General features: G+C 38.7%; 1 protein-coding gene across 5 annotated transcripts in view; it reads right to left on the bottom strand.

Annotated features, from left to right (window-relative positions):
- The window catches only part of cep104 (centrosomal protein 104), a 43,106-nt gene that overhangs the window by 4,982 nt on the left and 20,159 nt on the right, over nucleotides 1-17,965 (bottom strand). For 4 of the 5 annotated variants that reach the window (XM_055048672.1, XM_055048671.1, XM_055048670.1 and 1 more), the window contains 9 exons: nucleotides 17,432-17,605; nucleotides 8,637-8,813; nucleotides 5,916-6,116; nucleotides 5,166-5,261; nucleotides 4,961-5,036; nucleotides 4,348-4,420; nucleotides 4,033-4,141; nucleotides 3,766-3,904; nucleotides 2,335-2,405 (listed from right to left, as the gene is read on the bottom strand). In XM_055048672.1, coding sequence (XP_054904647.1) covers nucleotides 2,335-2,405; nucleotides 3,766-3,904; nucleotides 4,033-4,141; nucleotides 4,348-4,420; nucleotides 4,961-5,036; nucleotides 5,166-5,261; nucleotides 5,916-6,116; nucleotides 8,637-8,813; nucleotides 17,432-17,605 — 1,116 coding nt within the window. Of the gene's footprint in view, nucleotides 1-2,334; nucleotides 2,406-3,765; nucleotides 3,905-4,032; nucleotides 4,142-4,347; nucleotides 4,421-4,960; nucleotides 5,037-5,139; nucleotides 5,262-5,915; nucleotides 6,117-8,636; nucleotides 8,814-17,431; nucleotides 17,606-17,965 lie in introns of those variants that run through there. The other variant, XM_055048674.1, reaches the window with a different exon arrangement.

Below are 17,965 nucleotides of genomic sequence, written 5' to 3' on the forward strand. Positions count from 1 at the left end.
GGGTCGAGGGTCAGCATCAGATCAGGGTCGAAGGTCAGCGTCAGATCAGGTATGCAGATGACATGGCTCTAATTGCCTGCCTATGGGAAGCAGATACCTGCCCCTACCTGCAGTATATTAACACCATATCTGCATGGTTTGACAGCAACTTCCTGGACCTTAATGTCTCCAAAACCAAGGAGATGTGGCTCGGAAGCAACAAGAAGGGAGGCAATAAAGACCAGGGGCACACCTTCAGGCCAATCAGCATGAAGGGTCAGGAGGTGGAGCAGGTGACTCAGTTTAAATACCTTGGGACAGTCATAGACAGTCACCTACAGTTTCAAGACCATGTGGATTACACATTTAAAAAAGGTAGACAGGTAGACAGGTGGCTCTCCTGAGAAGACTCAGGGGCCTTAAAAAAAAAAAACACTTACATGACTTTATGTTTTGTGTTTATGATGTAAAGCACTTTGAAATGCCTTGTAGCTGAAATGTGCTATACAAATAAAATTTGATTGATCGATTGATTAACACCAGTCAGCGAACTATGTCCATGGTTTACAAGTCCTTGACCGAGAGTGTGCTGACATTCAACATCGTGTCATGGTATGGGTACCTCTCTGTCAAACAAAAGAACAAACTGGGACTGATTGTCAACCAGGCTGGAAAGATTATTGGACTTAAACAGCGGCAACTTTCACATGCGGGCCTTAACAAAGAAGGCACATCAAGTCTATCTGGACCCGACTCATCCTCTTCATTGTTCTCTCCAGTTGCTGCCATCTGGACGTAGATTTAAAGTCCCAATGGCAAGGAAGAATGGCTACAAACAATCATTTGTTCCATCAGCTGTGGATATTCTGAATAAAAATCTGAATATATTAATTATTAATTGAGAATAGATAAGATTATGTGTTCTCTAAGTCTGCTAGTAGTATTCCACCGATTTTAAATTTCACAAAGTAACAGTGCATTGTGACTCAGTGTAGAAGTTCTGTGTGCTCTCTTAGCAGTATTATAGTAAATTTTAAATGGTTTTTAATATTTAACTGAATGACATGAGTAGAGTAATATGACTTGATTTTATTTTACAGATCTTGATTGTTCATTGTGCATGCAGGTTTGTGGCGACTGTGATGTGTGTTGTGTTGTGTGTTTCTTGTGCCATTGCCAAAGATAAATTTCCATTTTATGTAAGTTTAAATGGACAATAACGGAGTCTAAAGTCTAAAGTTTCTCCTCCTGTTTGGATTAATTTATTCCTAACCTGGTAGCGCTGTTGCATAATACAACTTTAGAAATCCATCTTGTCAATGTCAATGTCAAATTTATTTATATAGCACTTTAAAACAACCTGCTGCACAGGAACAACAGTAACACAAATAGATAAAAACAGAATATTAAAAAATTGCTTCAGTTAAAAGCCAACAAATAAAAATGAGTTTTGAGAAGCGATTTAAAATGATCCAGGCTGCTAGCAGATCTAATCTGAAAAGGCAAATTGTTCCATAGATTAGGAGCAACAACAGAAATTCAAATCTTGTAATTCAAACTTACCAGAAAATGCCAGAAGCAATCAAGCATAATGATCACAACAATTAAAAATGAAGGCCCAAACATATTCCACATTTCCACAGACTCTCTCTCAAGGTGCAAAAACAAAATATCACTTCTGCTACTGTGTGGACCTAAGGGCCCTTTTTAACTCAATACACCACAAACTGTAAAGGATGAAAGTGTAAACATCAACACTCAACAAACTGTGGAGATTTTTACAAGCACTTTAAAATTGGATTCAAGAAAGTCCAAAATCTGACACCTTTCTGTGACATTTCACCTTGCTGCTATTAATGTTGGTGAGTGTCTTTTATAACTGCAGCTTTAAGAACAAAAAAGCATACATTTGTAATTATTCTGTCTTGCTTCAGATTAAATAATTGGCCAGATGACACGCAGTCAAACCTATTTTAATTTACAAAGGAATCATGATTAAATTAGCTCATAGACAGCGGAGACCACACATTTTATAAATTGATTCTTGGAAGCAATGGAAATGTAAAGTGTGCGATGGTATTTTCTTTACCAGGAGAGAATTACAAACACCCCTAATAACAAAGGGTGTGATAATAGCCAGTTGTTTACCCTGACCATCTGTTGCTGCCTAAAGCCTATTTATTATGTGCTAAGTAGAGTATCTAGTTTTTTTCAACGGGTTTTGATGCGAAGGGAAAAAAAAACAAAAACAAAAAAACACACATCTTGCTATATGACACCACCGTTTCATTTTAGTAATGCTCAAGCCATTGTTGTTCATTGGTGAATAACTAAGTTGCTTCAAAAAAATCTCACCTCCTCTCCAGGTGGAAAGTTGTTGTGACACAAAGGACAGTGGTTGGAGGCGGAGACAGTACCTGAAACAACTGCGAGAACAAAAACACCACATGTTAAATGCCCCACAATTTAAAAGAAAAATACCCACTGAAGGATATTTTCTTAAGCCTGGGAATGGAGTTGAACTTAACTCTGAACACAAATTTAATTTAATGATTACATTTGCTGAATTTGCTAAATTTAAACTGCTAAAAACACTAATTTAATCAGTTTGTACTGAAAAAAAAAAAGCAGACAACATCACTGCTATTAATTATTGATGCCACTCATTGCAGTACATTGGCTTTTGAAAGATAATTTCACCTGACAATAACTAGAAGAACTACTCTGCATCAAAGTTGGAGCTGCTAACACATAATTATTCTAAGGATAAATTTAATAAGCACACACAATAACTTCATTGAGTTGAATCAATCATCACTAGAAAACAGATATTTTTGGAAAATAGTTAAAAACAGAAAATAAAACTGCATAAATAAAGGTAATTTTGTTTAAATGAAGTTGGTAACTGGAGTAAATACAAACCATTAGGGTTGGAATGTATGACATTAGGAAAGTGAATTGTGATGTCATTGCAACCTTGTGGTTGTTTTTGCAGTTTTAGAGCATCCATCACAAACATGCTTATCTGCTTGTTGCGGATGAGCAATAAAATTCTGGCAATTCTATTGCTAGAACGAGCCATCAATGCATGAATCTCCAGTGACATCAGTTCTGTCGGACGGAATGGGCCGAACCGCAAGCAAATATTTTCAAATATAGTTTTCAGACTTCAGAATGTTTGACTCAAGTCTGAAGGCCAGTTCTACCCAGTACTGAGGAAATGTATGCAGCTGTCCAAACTGTGGAAACTTCGAAACCAATTCTACTTTTTATTAGTCTGCGAAAATAAAAAACTGTAATAGTTACAGTATGGAAACTAAACGACCACCTCCATGCAGTTTTAAAACCACAGTTGGCGAGCTACAAGCAGAATGTCCACTAAGGAGTTGACTACACACTGAACACAAGCACATAGCCCACCTAATTATCTAGCTTGACATGATGGTTTAATGTTAATGGAACTAAGACATCATTCATGCCGTCGTTGTGACAATTTCTAGCTTTACCTTTTGTTTGTTAGTCATTGCTATGATGGATTTATATTCAGTTTTCTGTCCCAGATGCATGAGTTAAGCCATATGACATGTGGATTAAACATTCATAACCTCATCCTCAATTTTTGGGGGGTCTTTGATGAATAGCCCAAATTCTCCTAAAGTCATTTTACCTATATATTTTAATAAAAGTAAAATAAAAAAATAAAAACCAGAACAAACAACATATTACAAAACATCATTATCAGTGATTAATTATTTAGACTTTCCATCCAGGTGAAATACAACTTACGGTTACAGTTTGAACCCTGAACATGATCAGTGAGATCCTGAGTGGGCACGGCCTCTGAGCAGCGTGGACACTGGCTGAACTTGGACCTGTTTTCACATTCCCGCAGCAGGTGTTCTGTGAGGCTGGCTATCTCTACTACCTGTGAACACGACACACACGGACACGGTGGCTCTAAAGCAGATTGTCAAGTGATTTAGTTTGAGGAAGGTTAGTAAAAACAAGCCCCAAACCAATGGGACGTCGGACAGCACCAACGTATGGATGTACCTGTCGACACTCATCGCAGCGCTGCAGCATCAGACACTGTTTCCAGTAGTGAAGGTCCAATCCATCCTCTGTAAACGATTCATCTTTTTTGCCACAGAAAATGCACATGCTAGAATAGACAGAGATCCTATTAGACGATGTTGTAGTGCAATATCAGTGACGTGAAAATGAGAATTTACATAAAACAAATCAGCAGCAAAAGGAACTGAGCTTTAGGTTATGGGATGGATTTCAAACGTTATCGCTCGACCACATTTAAATTAGTTTAATTTAATTAGCTTTTTGCAAGCCTGCACTGGGTTTTACATTACTTACTTATCCAGATACTCAATGGAGTCCTGTACGTCGGCGCAGTCAGCTGTCTGACTCTGGTGCCCTTTTGTGACACCTGCAAATTAATCCATGCAAAAAAAAAAAAAAAAAAAAAATTGTGTGTTACATCTGCAATGATTCAAGTTTTCTTTTAGAATGTGACATTTGACTAGCACTTGTGTAAATTCTCTATTTGTGGCAGATGTGCGCAGAATAAAAAAATATTTGGTATCTGATTAAAATGCTCACTCTATTCAGCTTGTTAATAGATATTAAAAAAAAAATCGGTGGCAATCTGACTTAGCAGGAAATTAAGCTATACATGTTAAAATATCAGACACAGAAAAGTGAACATTATTTATAGTACATTATGTTTATATAAACATGCAAGTTAAGTTGTGAGGGCAAGTTATAATATGAATCGTTTATGTTTGCTCATTAAAATACACAATAGCTACTTACAAAACATCCATTAAAGACTGACATCTGTATGTTTATGCACTTCTTTAAAGTTCATACCCCACTTATAATATTCCATAGCAATTTTATGAGATGAATATAATATTCTTTTTGTTGTTTTAAATAAATATTATTTTCTATACATTTGCTTTGGCACCTTTTGGGGACTGTTTTCCAGCTTTGCCTTGTTCTTGATTGGGTGTTTCATCTGTGGTGCCTTCGCTCTCCCTTTCCTACACATCAGAGGAAACAAAAGCATGTCAGAGCATGTGGCCACTTTCCAAGTGACTGAAGTCATAAACAGAAATTATCAAATGTTGGGAGAGCTGATGTAACTGCAGACTGATGACAGCTCCACCCACTGTGATGTCTTTTAAGGCGGCCAGCTGTTTTTGAAGGAAGTGAATCTCTTTCTTCTCCTTTTGTCCAGGCTGCTGTCTGACATCTGTTTTCAAACCCTGAGAGAAAACCAGCACAACGTTAGCCAATTTGAGTACATGATGCCCACGTCAAATCTTGTGTTCTGCTGAGTCTATATTTATGATGCTCTTTTAAAAGATTCTTCAAACTAAACTCAAAAGCAGCGTCACAATGCGCATGCAAAATGCAAGACAGCTATGGTTCTTAAAAGAGTCCATTCCTGTCGTATCACTGCAGTTTACACAACAAGTTCACAGTATTAGTGTAGAAAAAGTCAGGGTAATTGTTCCTTCTAAAAATTACAGTGATGTTATAAAAGCTTCCAAAGAACATTAGAACGCATGATGAACTAGCATGCGTTCATCTTTTGCTGATTTGTTAACCAAAAAAGGGTGAAACGCAGTGAGATATGTCAGATGATCTACACCGTCTGTGAAATTCTAATCTGTCTTTTTGATGAAGTCTCATCTAAAACCCATCCTGCAAGTTCAGATTATAAGAATACTCCCATCTGGCATGTCTAAGAGTCTCAGAGTTTCACTGCCCATCTAGCAGCTGCTTTATTGGCCTACTATCTGTTTACAACAATGAATACTGCCTTTGTCTGTCAGTTTGATGCAAATAAGTTAGCCACAGTAAAAACACCCAAGAACAAATCAAACGTAAAATACATAAATAAATTCAACATTTGCCTGAAGTTCCGCAGTTTTTCCGTCAATCTTCCCAAATCCATCAAACAGGGTTTTGTAGAGGAAGTTCTTCTGTGTGGAAGCATCATTAGGCGGAAGGTAGCTGAGAACATCTCCTCTGTGCTGCTCATACAAGGATAAGATGATGCTTACTGCCAGCTCTCGAACCCCTTTTGCACTATGCTCCAAAGCCGCTGTACAAAACTGACAAGTGACAAGAGAAATTACATCAACGTGAATGGAATAAATAAGATACATTTTGTAGTTTTAGTCCAAAGAATAAAAAAAAAGGAACTGAAGTGTGGAGATGTGACACTGGGGAGCAAAGCACAAGTAAATAAGACATGTTTTTGTTGTTTTCTAAAAATAAATAATGTCCTTGTTATCTTTCCCTTCTTTTTGTTACAAAAATGCAAAGGCAAATAGATCTAATCACATATTGTAAAGACATGATTAAACATGCCAGTACCAGGTAGTTTGACAGTCTTACAGCTGCAAACAGAAACCACCCCAGGGGGTTCTCTGACACCCTACAATTGTCCCTGTTGTTTCCTGTGCAATACTGCACACGGTTGGAGCCCTGAGATGGAGATTCATGCTGTTTTCTCTGCAACATTCCAGGGACTCTGTGCTTTCACATCTGGTCTCTTTACTCTTGTAACATCACAAGCCAGAGGTGCTTTCGTTGGCCACGTAAAGCCCATCACATGTAATCCCGATGCCCGTCCAGCCATTACAGAAAAAACAAACATAGACTCACACTCATCTCTTAAGAAGTTACAAGTTACCTTCCTTCAAAACTCAATCTTGTGCTGCAGATCCTAAACGTTGTAGAAAAATGGTTTGCAAAGATTTCACTAAACAGACATTGGTTTGCTAAAGTGTTTTTGTATAAGTTTATTTGATACACAAACAAACTTAGAATTTAAACTTCTTGTGTCCATAGAAAATATAAAATATAGTAATTTTGTTTTTCTAAAGGCCAACATATCAGGATGCATTCAGTAGTGAGCTCCTGTCCAAATGGTAATGTTCCCACTGGCAGTATTACCTCAGTGCTGTGATTCTCTTCTCTGAGATAACAGAGTCAAAAGACCAACCATCCTTTGCTCAACAGGTTCAGGGACAACATACCATTACTCTGCTGTCTCCGCTGACCAGTTCTCATTTTTAATTGCAGGAAATTCCCTTTTCTTGACTCTGGCCCCCTGCCTTAGAGCAAATCGCCACAGTAACAGAACAGGAAAAAGAAAAAATGTTTGAACTATCACTGAGATACCGCTGTAGAGTAGCACAGCGTGCCCGTCACACAAGCTGAGAGAGTTGTTAGGAAAATGTGACGCTGTTAAATATGTTTATGTGCGTATTTCAGAGAATAAATAGATCAATGTATGCAGTTCATCAGGCTTGAGTTGTAAACTTTAGACTTTAAAAAAAACCTTATTTTAAAAATACTTTTCTATATAAACAATTTAATGGGGTCATTCCTTTCTATGAGTTTGGAATCAGTAACAATGTCTATTATAAAATACTTCAATAACCTTTATGTGTCATTTTCACTCCGTCCATTATTATGGCTGATTCCCACTAAAATTAATAAAGTTGACATCCAAAGCAGTGAGAATCAACAAAACCAGACTTCATTTCTCCTATCATATCTCAAAATATCAAAATGAAATACTTATTGTCAACTCAAGCAGTTCATTTTAAAGGTAAATAAATCTTATTTCTAACACTAAATCTAGTCAGAGGAGGAGATGAGCCGTGGGATACGGCACAGCCCAATCTAGGTAGAGAATGTTTTCGAAGCAAACATTCTCTCCCCTCCTCTGAAAAGGAGTTTGGTTCCAAGAATGCCCAAACTTGAAACTGAGATGACAAAACTAACAATTTGCTCTCTCTGACAAATGTCAAGCAGGGTCGAGAGGAGGGCCAAACATGATTACAGAGACTTTCGTTGGTGGACCAAAGAGGACTGGGCAGCTTTTTGGATCGTCCCGAAAGGGCTGGAGCTAAAACAACTACGTAAAAAGATTAGATCATCATTGGAAACCAATGAAGCGAAGCGTGTCACTTGTGCCAACATAGGCTCAGCTGAGAGGAGTTTACTGGAAGTCTGGGTAAAATAAAAAGTCAAAAAAAAGTCGCTCTGCCAGCAAGGTTTTAGAAAAAAAAATACAAATAACTAATATAAGTCATAGTTTAAACATAATGGTCACATTTTTTCGATTAGTTGTTGGTCTCCAAGAACCTGACTCTAGTCCTGACCACAGTGGTGTTTTTCGTGGGATCTGCAATGGACTGATGACAAATTAAGAAAAAGCTTGACAGAGCAAGAGGTCTGTGAAGAACCAATGCAAAGCAAACACTAGAATTGACTTAGCACAGGAACATAACTGGGGACAAGATGCTGTAAGAGTGATGCTTTTATGTGTCCTTAAAATAAATGTATGAACCACATTCAGTATTCATTCCAAAACAAGGGAAGAAAGTTTCTTTCCATCTGTGAAGCTATCATCACAGGCTATCATACAACCGATGTTTGTTAGTATATGTAAGGAAGCAAAACAGACTCTACTTAAGTCATTTCCAGTTGAGATTTTTTTTTTTTGTGAATACTCTGTCAAACTTCAGACACTTCAAATAATTCAAGATTGCATAAAACAAAAAAACTCAAAACAAAACATAAGACAAACTTCTATTATTATTATTTTGGTTCTTTACCGTGATGACATTTTCTAGGGTGAAGCCAGAGTTGTTTATGCCCAGGTCAACAAGCAGTTTCTCGAGCAGCTCAACCCGACTCTGAGCCAGACGAGGGGGGAAGTTGGATTTGAAAGGTTTCACTAGTTCACTGGGGATCATCTGAAGGGCTCTGACATCCTTCAAAACAGCAATTTCCTAAACAAAAGACAAGAGAAAGAATGAGATTTACACTGTTGACATTAGTTGATGCGTTTGTAGACCAACAGATTTTTATCAGGTAAAATGTGGCCTGCAAGCTCCTGGTAAATATCTGCTTGTTGCCACATAGCAATTTATCTTTCAACACAACCATCCTGTAAGTTGACAAGTTGTGGCAGATGATCCAAGTGTAATATGCAAAACAAGGCTCTGCTAAAACCCTCTCTCACTTTTGAGGACTACAGATCTACATGTATTTGAAATATAAAACAAAAATAGTGAATTTTGTGTTTGTCCATCAAAGAAATAAAGTTTGAATGAGAAATCAGAAACCAATCTACACCGTGTAATGCAAGTGATATTTTGTCAGATTTTTTTAAATGGTCCATGCAAATGATGGCCAGTATAATTTTCAAGTCATCAACCATTACACTATAAATCAAATTTTACTGAACAAAGCTCCCCATGAGAACTGTATTTTTTTTTCAAAAATAAAAACTCAAAATGTACTGTTCCAAATTATTATGCACAGCAGATTTTCTAAACATTTTATGGGTTATAAAGAACTGCAAACGGTCATTCTTTGAATGTGCAATGTTACGTTTTCACATGTGCTAAAATCAAAAGCTATTTCAACCAAAACATCTCAACAGGCAGAGTTACATGTTAACATAGGACCTTCTTTGACATCACCTGCACAATTCTTGCTTCCATTGAACTTGTGAGTTTGTGGAAAGATTCTGCTTGAATTTCTTTGCAGGATGTCAGAAAACCTTCCCAGAGCTGCTGTTTTGATATGAACTGCATCCCACCCTCAGCTCTTCTACTTGAGGAAACTCCGAAGGTTCTCAATAGGGTCAGAGGTCAGAGGAGGATAGGATGGTGACCACACCATGATAGGATGGTGACCACACCATGAGTTTCTTCGATTTTATGCCCATAGCAGCCAATGACACAGTGGTATTCCTTGCAGCATCAGATGGTGCATAGTCATGCATGAAGATGAGTTTGCTACTGAAGGTACAGCTCTTCTTTTTGAACCATGACAGAAAGTGATCAGTCAGAAAGTCCATATACTTTGCTGAGGTCATTTTCACACCTTCAGGGACTCTGAAGGGGACGACCTCTCTCTCTCTCCCCATGATTTCAGCCCATAGCATGACTCCACCACCTCCTTGCTGACATCACAGCCGTGTTGGAACATGGTGGGCATCCACCTCCAATCCACTACTGGACCATCTGGACCATCCAGGGTTGCACAGCAGTCATCGGTGAACAAGTCTGTTTGAAAATCAATCTTCATGTTGTCAAGAAAATCCGAGATCATCCCACTTCCCCATGCTGAAGATTTTAGTTAACAGTAACAACAAATAAAGTTACCTTTAAAATTAGTCACACAAGTGAGATCTAGATTCAACAGTAGAGCCAGACTGCAATAAAATAAATCTGGTTGTGTGTGTTTGTTTTTGTCTCCTGCAAACTTAGCTTTAATTATACTTTTTTTTTTCTATCTAATCATAAGAAATCATAGTCAGAGAGAAAGATGAGACAGGAAGAGCAGGTTTCCTGGAAAAAGAGGAAGTAAGTTTCCAGCTTGCAGTATAAAAATAGGTGAGACCAGTCCTTGTTTAAAAGCATAAAAGTTTTAAAGGATGAAATCTAAACATTTTGAGTAATTAGATAAGATTTAAAGTAAAGTACTTATATTAATATTGGTTTACTTATAACAATACGAAATTTACACTCTCACTTGTGGAAAAATGTACAAATAAAACAAGTAACTGTAACTTTGGTATCAAATAATAAAAGAGTAATAAGTTGTGGTTATTATAAAATTATAAATTAATGCTAAATCTAAGAAACTAAAAGGATTATGAATGTGATTTTGACATTGAACTTGAAATGGTGTAAAACATGTAACTGCTATTAAATATCACTGATGATGTGTTGGAGGTAGATAGTAGGTGAAAGGTTAGGGGTAAAATGGGGACTAACGGGAAAAGCAGAGATGAGCAATGCTTTATTAGGACATAGATTGTTGAACAACTTAAACGTGTCAGAGAAACTGGGAGGAACGTTGAGTAACCCTGAGACATCAGCCAAGACATCAGGACAAAAGGTCTCTAAGAGCTCTAAGACCTTTTGGCCTGATGGATGAACAGATGACATGAGTTCATCTGTCCAAACAAGTTACCCAATAAAGCAAGCCCAGCAACAGTGTTAGCCAATGGAAATGCACTGAAAGCGCATCTCCCCTTATTTTGATAAGGGGAGAGCAAAAGAGGAATCCTTGGTTGGATCCTCCAGGCAGTTTCGAGTCAAGACCGAGATGGACAAAGAACTCTGCAGCTGAAGAAGAGCCGGGGCCACAGAGCCGAAGACTGTCCTGCGCATGGGGACCAATCCCTCAGCACCATGTGGCTTCAAATCGCACTTCTCTCATCGGCTGGGTTCAGACCCCAAAGACAAAGATGAAGATCAAGGCAAAGATAAAGACCCAAGTCCTGTGTGACCTCACCATCGAGGCAGAGATGACAGCTCATCAGACCAACAGAGATCCCTGCCTTCATTGATCAGCCACCTCTTCCTCCTGCAACACCTTCTTCATCACCAAGCCAGTTCTGGTTCGAAACACCAAACTCCGTCCGTCTCACAAAGGTTCCCTTTTTAGTTCTTAGTATCAGCGTTAGGGAAAGATAGGCTAGATGATTGATTTTACTTATTTGATTATTTCTGCTACTTGATTAAGCTGTACTGACCCTTGCAAAATTGCTTTACTGATAAAATATTTAGCATAAAGAAAATGTAAAAGATGTTGTGGACATTCAATTAATGAGTCACCTCAAAGTTCTTTGATGGTAGTAAAATAGCTGTGATGTTTGATTCTGGGGAAGAAAACTAGGTAATGTTTTATAAGTTGCTTTAGCCCAAATCTAAAACAACATCCTTGGGACTCACCCGAGTCACTGAGGATAAGTGACCAGATCCAGACAGTGAAGCTAGCAGCAAAGTCGTCTATTTTGCATCCCCACCTGAGGCGCTAAAGGGGGCTTTGCAAAAGGACAACTCGAACCGACAGAGAGACTGAGTGACGGATGATCACTTCGGGGAGGAGAATCTGAAGCTGGAGGAAGCCGGCTGCCCAGATCCCTTGGAAAATGAAGAGAACTCAGCAGAACTGCATCAGCTTTCTGCACAGCTGCTGTGAATCAAGACCTGAAGCAAGTGGGAAGTTGGTTCCAAGAATGAGGAACTGAGACTTCAACTCCTGACAAAGAAATGCTGGCTCACTCTTGCTGGAGTGTTTTGTGATGTATTGCTGACAAGAAAAAGACCAGCCTGCAAGCATGCACAAGAACCAAAGAAAAGCATCATCAGCTGACGATGACGAGGAAGTACACGACATCCTCCGCTGCGGCCGTCGAGTAGACCTCCAGCAACAGAGGAACGAACACCAGCACCTGACATCAACACAAAAAGCCGGGTAAAGTCATCACACGGAATCAAGGCCACAAGTACCTGAGAAAAGCACTTTGACAGCGCAAGAGGAAAACAAGCAGCTCATCACAACTTTTGGAAGAAGAAAGCAAAACTGAACTGAGGCTCTGCCTGAAACTCGAGGTGCAGCGACAGGGCGCACACTTGAAAAGAAGCCCTACAGAGGGGCAAGGATGAAAATCGCATCAAGCAACCAAGAGATTGTCTCTGCGGGAGTCGAGGTGGGACAAAAACACCTAAGGATGGTGGTCCTAGTGAAGTAGTACGGTGCGTGCATAAGGCACTCGGAGATTCAGGCGTACTACGCAGCCATGAAGAACTGAGCAAGCTTCTGGATGTCCCTTTAGCAGCTGCGGGACTGTTAGGAATGTGGTCGGTACGCAGGGAACGTAGAGCAACGGATGGAAGGTTTGTTCATCGAGAGCACAGTCCCCTGGGGTCCAGCCTGCATGGATGTAGCAGAGCCAAAGGGGATAACAGGAAATAGAGGTGAGAAGTACCTCTTGGTGTTGATGGACACAGTGACAACTGCTAGAAGAGCAGGTCTTCCCCTGCAGAGGAGCCCCGTTCATGTCACAGAAAGCAGAAGAGACGAAGACACTTCTCCTTTTTGCCCAGAGAAGGAAAAGGGGAAGTTGCAGCTAAAGTGTCATTAAAGACAAGGCAGAGAGTTTGGATTAGATGTGCAGCTGGGATCACTGCGACCGATTCTGCTTTTGAGCTCTGGGGTTAGTCACTGTTATAGTGATTCAAAGAGCCCTGACACACAATACCATCTATAAATTTAATAGCACAACAAAAGAAAAATTGTCTTTGTGACACTTGAATTCCAATTTGCATAGTTTGGAGCACAGTGTAGAAAGCAGTCAGGATTGGTAATGTCTGTGAGCTGCTGAGCTAAAGGAAACTCCCTCTCTTACACTCACACCCTTGAATGAGTTCACTGCCACAAATCCCATGGGGCAAGAATATTCAGTGCCATAAAAAATATATTTGTTCCCTTAGAGATTTATTTTTCACTTTTGTCACACCTCAGTATTTCAAATAATCAGACAAACTTTATTACCGTTATTAATACAAAGAAGTTGTGAAATATATTTTTTTTCATTTATTAAGAGAAAAAGATAATCTCTTAATAAAGACAAGTATTTATTAAGTCATCTTTTTTCAGGCTATGTGCCTGAAAAAGGCTGTGTGTCTTGTTTCATATAGCTGGTTCTATGTGAAAAAAGGAAACTGCTCTTAAATCTAATAATGAGATTAATCACTCCTGACAGGAATATTTGCCATCAAATATTCCTGATGACGGCTACAAATCTTTCATATTGCTGAGGATTTTTCAGTGAACGGTTTTAAGTCGATCACACTGTAGGGCTTTTCAGTATAAATACCAGTATAAATAGCATTTCAATAGAATTTAGGTCCTAACTTTAACTAGGCCCCTCCAAAACAAGGATTTTCTGTTCTTTTTAGCCATTTAGAGGTAGTGTACATTAAACTGCTTTCCTTCTGCATAACCCATGTGAGCTTGCACTTTTGATCACAAACTAATGGATAGACAATCATCTTCTGGAGCAAAATTTAATGATCATCAATTAAAACAAAGCAGCCTCAGCCCATCACATTACTACAGTCTGTAAAATGTTCCTTTTCTGAATTGCTGCATTAGTATTAATATACTGTGTAGAATTAAATTAGTATATTAGAAATGTCATGAAACTTTTAACAAGATTTATTTTCTTGCCAGTCCTCTGAATAATTGCCCAAAATTTAGAGGGTTATTGGAAATGTTTTAACTAATTTCTTTACTCTAGTGGTCTGACAGTAATCAGGCCTGTTTGCAAATGACAACATTCAACTCTCCTTTGCAAAAAATGCAGGTAATCACAATTACAAATCCTGATATAATGAGTGGGATAATCACTTTTTGTTTTTGCATAAAGCCAGATTAGCTTGGCTAGCCTTTTCTCTTAACTCAGATTATTTAGTACCTGAAACATTTCAGTGCCAAATGAATCTGAAACAGGATAAAAAAAACTTTTTTACAGCATTCTGTACTGTACACAACACGCCGTCTCTCCATGCACAAACACTTTTAAGTCTCACCCTGGCACAGAAAATTATATCCAGCTTTCTGATGAACTCACAGTTCCAGTAGATCCCAATTATAGTTAAAGGAGGCAGTGTGGAGAGTCATGGAGAAAACAACCTCAGGCTTGTTTAGAGACCATGACTACACCTCCTTCTTTGCCTCTTACTGTTTATTAGGCCAAAGCACAGGATGGAGACACTGAGGCAAGAAATTAATCATGCTTACAGTAAGCTTTTTTTTTTTTTTAGATTAACACAAACTGAAATCTGAAAAAAAGCAATACAGTTTTGCAAAGCAACTTTTTAATCATTTAGCTTAAAAATGTGAATGCTAGCATGATTTTCTTGTTTAAGTTTTGCATATTCTGCAAATTTTCTCTTGCTGATAAAAGAATGGGCTCTTACATTGACCAGCTTCCTGAAGCTCTGTTCCTGACCAGATCATTGGCATACCTCATCACGGGAGGACAAGTCACGGCATTGGAAAGACACGGAATATCTGGGCGGTTCGGTAGCTTTTTCCAGTCTGATAAAATATGAACAGTCTGATAAAATATGAACAGTGCAGTAGTTGTACAACATGGAAACTAAAGATTGTTATGAATTTTGCGCCTTTTTTACAGATAAAGTTGGTGAGCTTGTTAAGCAGCTGACTGCTGGCTCTACCTGAGCAGATAGCCTGACTCATTAACCAGCTGAGGCAAAAAGGTTCGATATCCTGCACAGCAGGCAGTTGGCACTAGTAATGAACTGAGACGTTTGTTTTTGTTTTAGTCAATATATAGAAAAACACAATGGATCAATATTTAATTCAAAGAATTTAACACTAAAAACAAAGCTCCTGTTTAGCTTCACTGTACACTTTTAAAAGGGGATTGTTGTGATTAGTAGACTGGAAATATCTTTATCTGTTTGAACAAAGTTATAAGGCTTGACAAATTTGAGCTGCTGAGTGCAGTAGTTGTACAACATAAGAACCTAGACAAGCCTAACAATCAAGCATAATGAACAAGCGCCTTAGTGTTGGATTACTGCTTTGATAACATTTCTGAAATTCAGTGATGACCCTCAAATGAGCTCTCAAATAATCCTGTTAAACAATACGTCGACTGCTCAAAAATCTGTGTTCACCAACAGTAAAAATACTGTAACAAAAGCAAAACCAAGTTCATCTATGCTGTGGTTGTCTTGTCTTTGGTAGAATATGGAGCACACTGCAGCATACTTTTACATTTTATACGCAATGCCAACAAAATATACTGCAATGAAGTACAAAGTGTTTCAGAAAGTATTGAACAACTGAAAGTCTGATTCTCCAAATATGGAAGGAGAAAAGTGACAAAATCTTCTCCTGAACAATGCCAAGCATAACTTGCATTTCAATCAAGAGCAGCGCAGGAATACAGAACAGCTGCCAGTAGTCTGGAGAAGAGATTTTGATCACACCAACCGTTTCACAAACCAAAGGGAAACACGTTGGTCTGTGAAATATTATACACCTTTGCTGTGGTGGAAAATGGGATACAGTAAAATTACATAGGAAATGTCCAGCTTATTAAAGAAGGACAGACAGAAACTATTATAGCAGCATTTAGAAATGTTCCAACAGGGCAGGGATCTGAGAGCGGCTTTAAGCGAAACCTCACAAACCAGTTACAGTATTGCTTTGCATTGCCAACATTTATTCTTCGTCAATAAGTCATAATGCTAAAGTAAAAACACACAGTACAAAATTTGTGTAAGTTTTTTGCCTTGACTGAAACCTGGCTCTACAACATCAGTGTCTCTGATCTGGCTTGATGGGCCAGTGTCTTTATGTGAAGACAAAAGAGACGAGAGTTCCAGTAATAATATAGGTGGTGGACATTTGTAACACGCTGTCGTCACAGCTCTCGGTTGATACAGCAGCAGCTATTGGGAAATGCCAGTCCTTTCATTAGCCACGAGAATTCACAGCTATGCTGGTGGTGTCTACATTCCTTCCAGAGATTTCTCCCAGAGGGCCCTGAAGGAACCGTTTGGTACTATTAACCAGCTTCAAACTGTTATACTGACACTTTAATTGTGGTTTTTGGGGATTCCAATCATGCATACCTAAAAGCAGTTCTGCCCACATCCCACCAGCTTCTTTGCTTTCCCACTGGAGGAGCTGGGATATTGGGCAATTGAAAACAAGCATCAACTGGGCATAGAAAGCAGCTTGTCAGCCACGTTTAAAGCAATCCAATCCCGTTTGTCCACATACATAGCAAGATTAAGATCAGAGATTCCTCTTACTTTAGACCTTCAGGCCTGCTTTTGAGTCACAAAATGACTTTCAGATTGACATCAAGAAATGCACCGACTCGTTCCACACACTCACGACTCAAACAAACCAGAACGCACACACATAACGTGCCTCTTCCCAGCAACACAAAAGAAAAAAGAAACAAGAACACTTTTTCTCATTTCAACAAAATTAAAAACAAATAAATGTATAAAAGACTGTTGAGTCAATTACAGAATAAAAACCCAGTAAAATCAGATTACTAACAGCTCCCTTCCTCAAAGGTGTAGTAAGTGCAACAGCAGACTGAGGTTTTAAGTACAACTGAAAGAAATCTCCTGCTATTCCTGCATTTCAATATTTTTGATGTGAGCTCAGTAAAAATGGTAGAGCGAACAAAGATTTCTCAAGCTGCTCTGCACTGCCAGTATGCTGGCTGAAGTAAGGGCCGCACAGTTTTCCTTTGCTTCAAGAGAAACGGATTTAGCTAACAATGATTAGCAAGCTGCAAGTGGAATGTCTGCCAATCAGTCACACAGGTTATATTTTGCATTTGTGTTCTGGAAGCACAAGGAAATGCCTTGTGTTTGTCATTTGTCTGGAAATGACAAATATGACATTTGACTTTGGTTTACATGGATGTACAAGAAAACAACTTGGGCTTGAAAAATAAAGATACGGAGCAGTCAGGCTCAACAGAAGGAAAACACCAACCCATTCTGTGAACTAAGCAAACACGTCACTTGAAGTGTCACATTACCTGTATGAGGGCGATGGCAGCCACCCGTAGACGGTTAGGAGAGTCTCCCGTCCTCGCCAGCAAATTAGGTAAGGTCTGCTCCAAGCAGTGGGTCACCTCGACCCGGCCAAGGCCCAGACCTGGGATCAGCTGGCTCAGCATCAACTGGAGCAGCTTCAGTGAGGCGTGAAAAACCTGAGGTAGGAACTAGACAAGTTAGACTTAAAACTTTGTGAGCTATTTTTAAAAATCACCTGGTAGCAACAAAGTAAAACTACATATCTTAAGGAATCATTAACTTGAAATAAGTGAAATATTTTACAGGTGTGTTTGGTATTTATTTAATAAAAGCTTAAAAGGAAAGAAAATACAAAGAAAAAAGGCAACTAAGCATTTAAATAATGACTATAAATTTAATATTTCTCTGCTTATTAATGTTGATTCACACTGTAGATTTAGAAATTAAAAAATTACTGAGGTATTATACAGAAATAGCCAACCAAATAGAATCAGGGACACCAATGTGCATTTGAGAAAGACTTTTCAATGATCTTT

The sequence above is a fragment of the Poeciliopsis prolifica genome, unplaced genomic scaffold, assembly GCF_027474105.1.
Source record: "Poeciliopsis prolifica strain line A6 unplaced genomic scaffold, Auburn_PproV2 SCAFFOLD027, whole genome shotgun sequence".
Taxonomy (NCBI): Eukaryota; Metazoa; Chordata; class Actinopteri; order Cyprinodontiformes; family Poeciliidae; genus Poeciliopsis; species Poeciliopsis prolifica.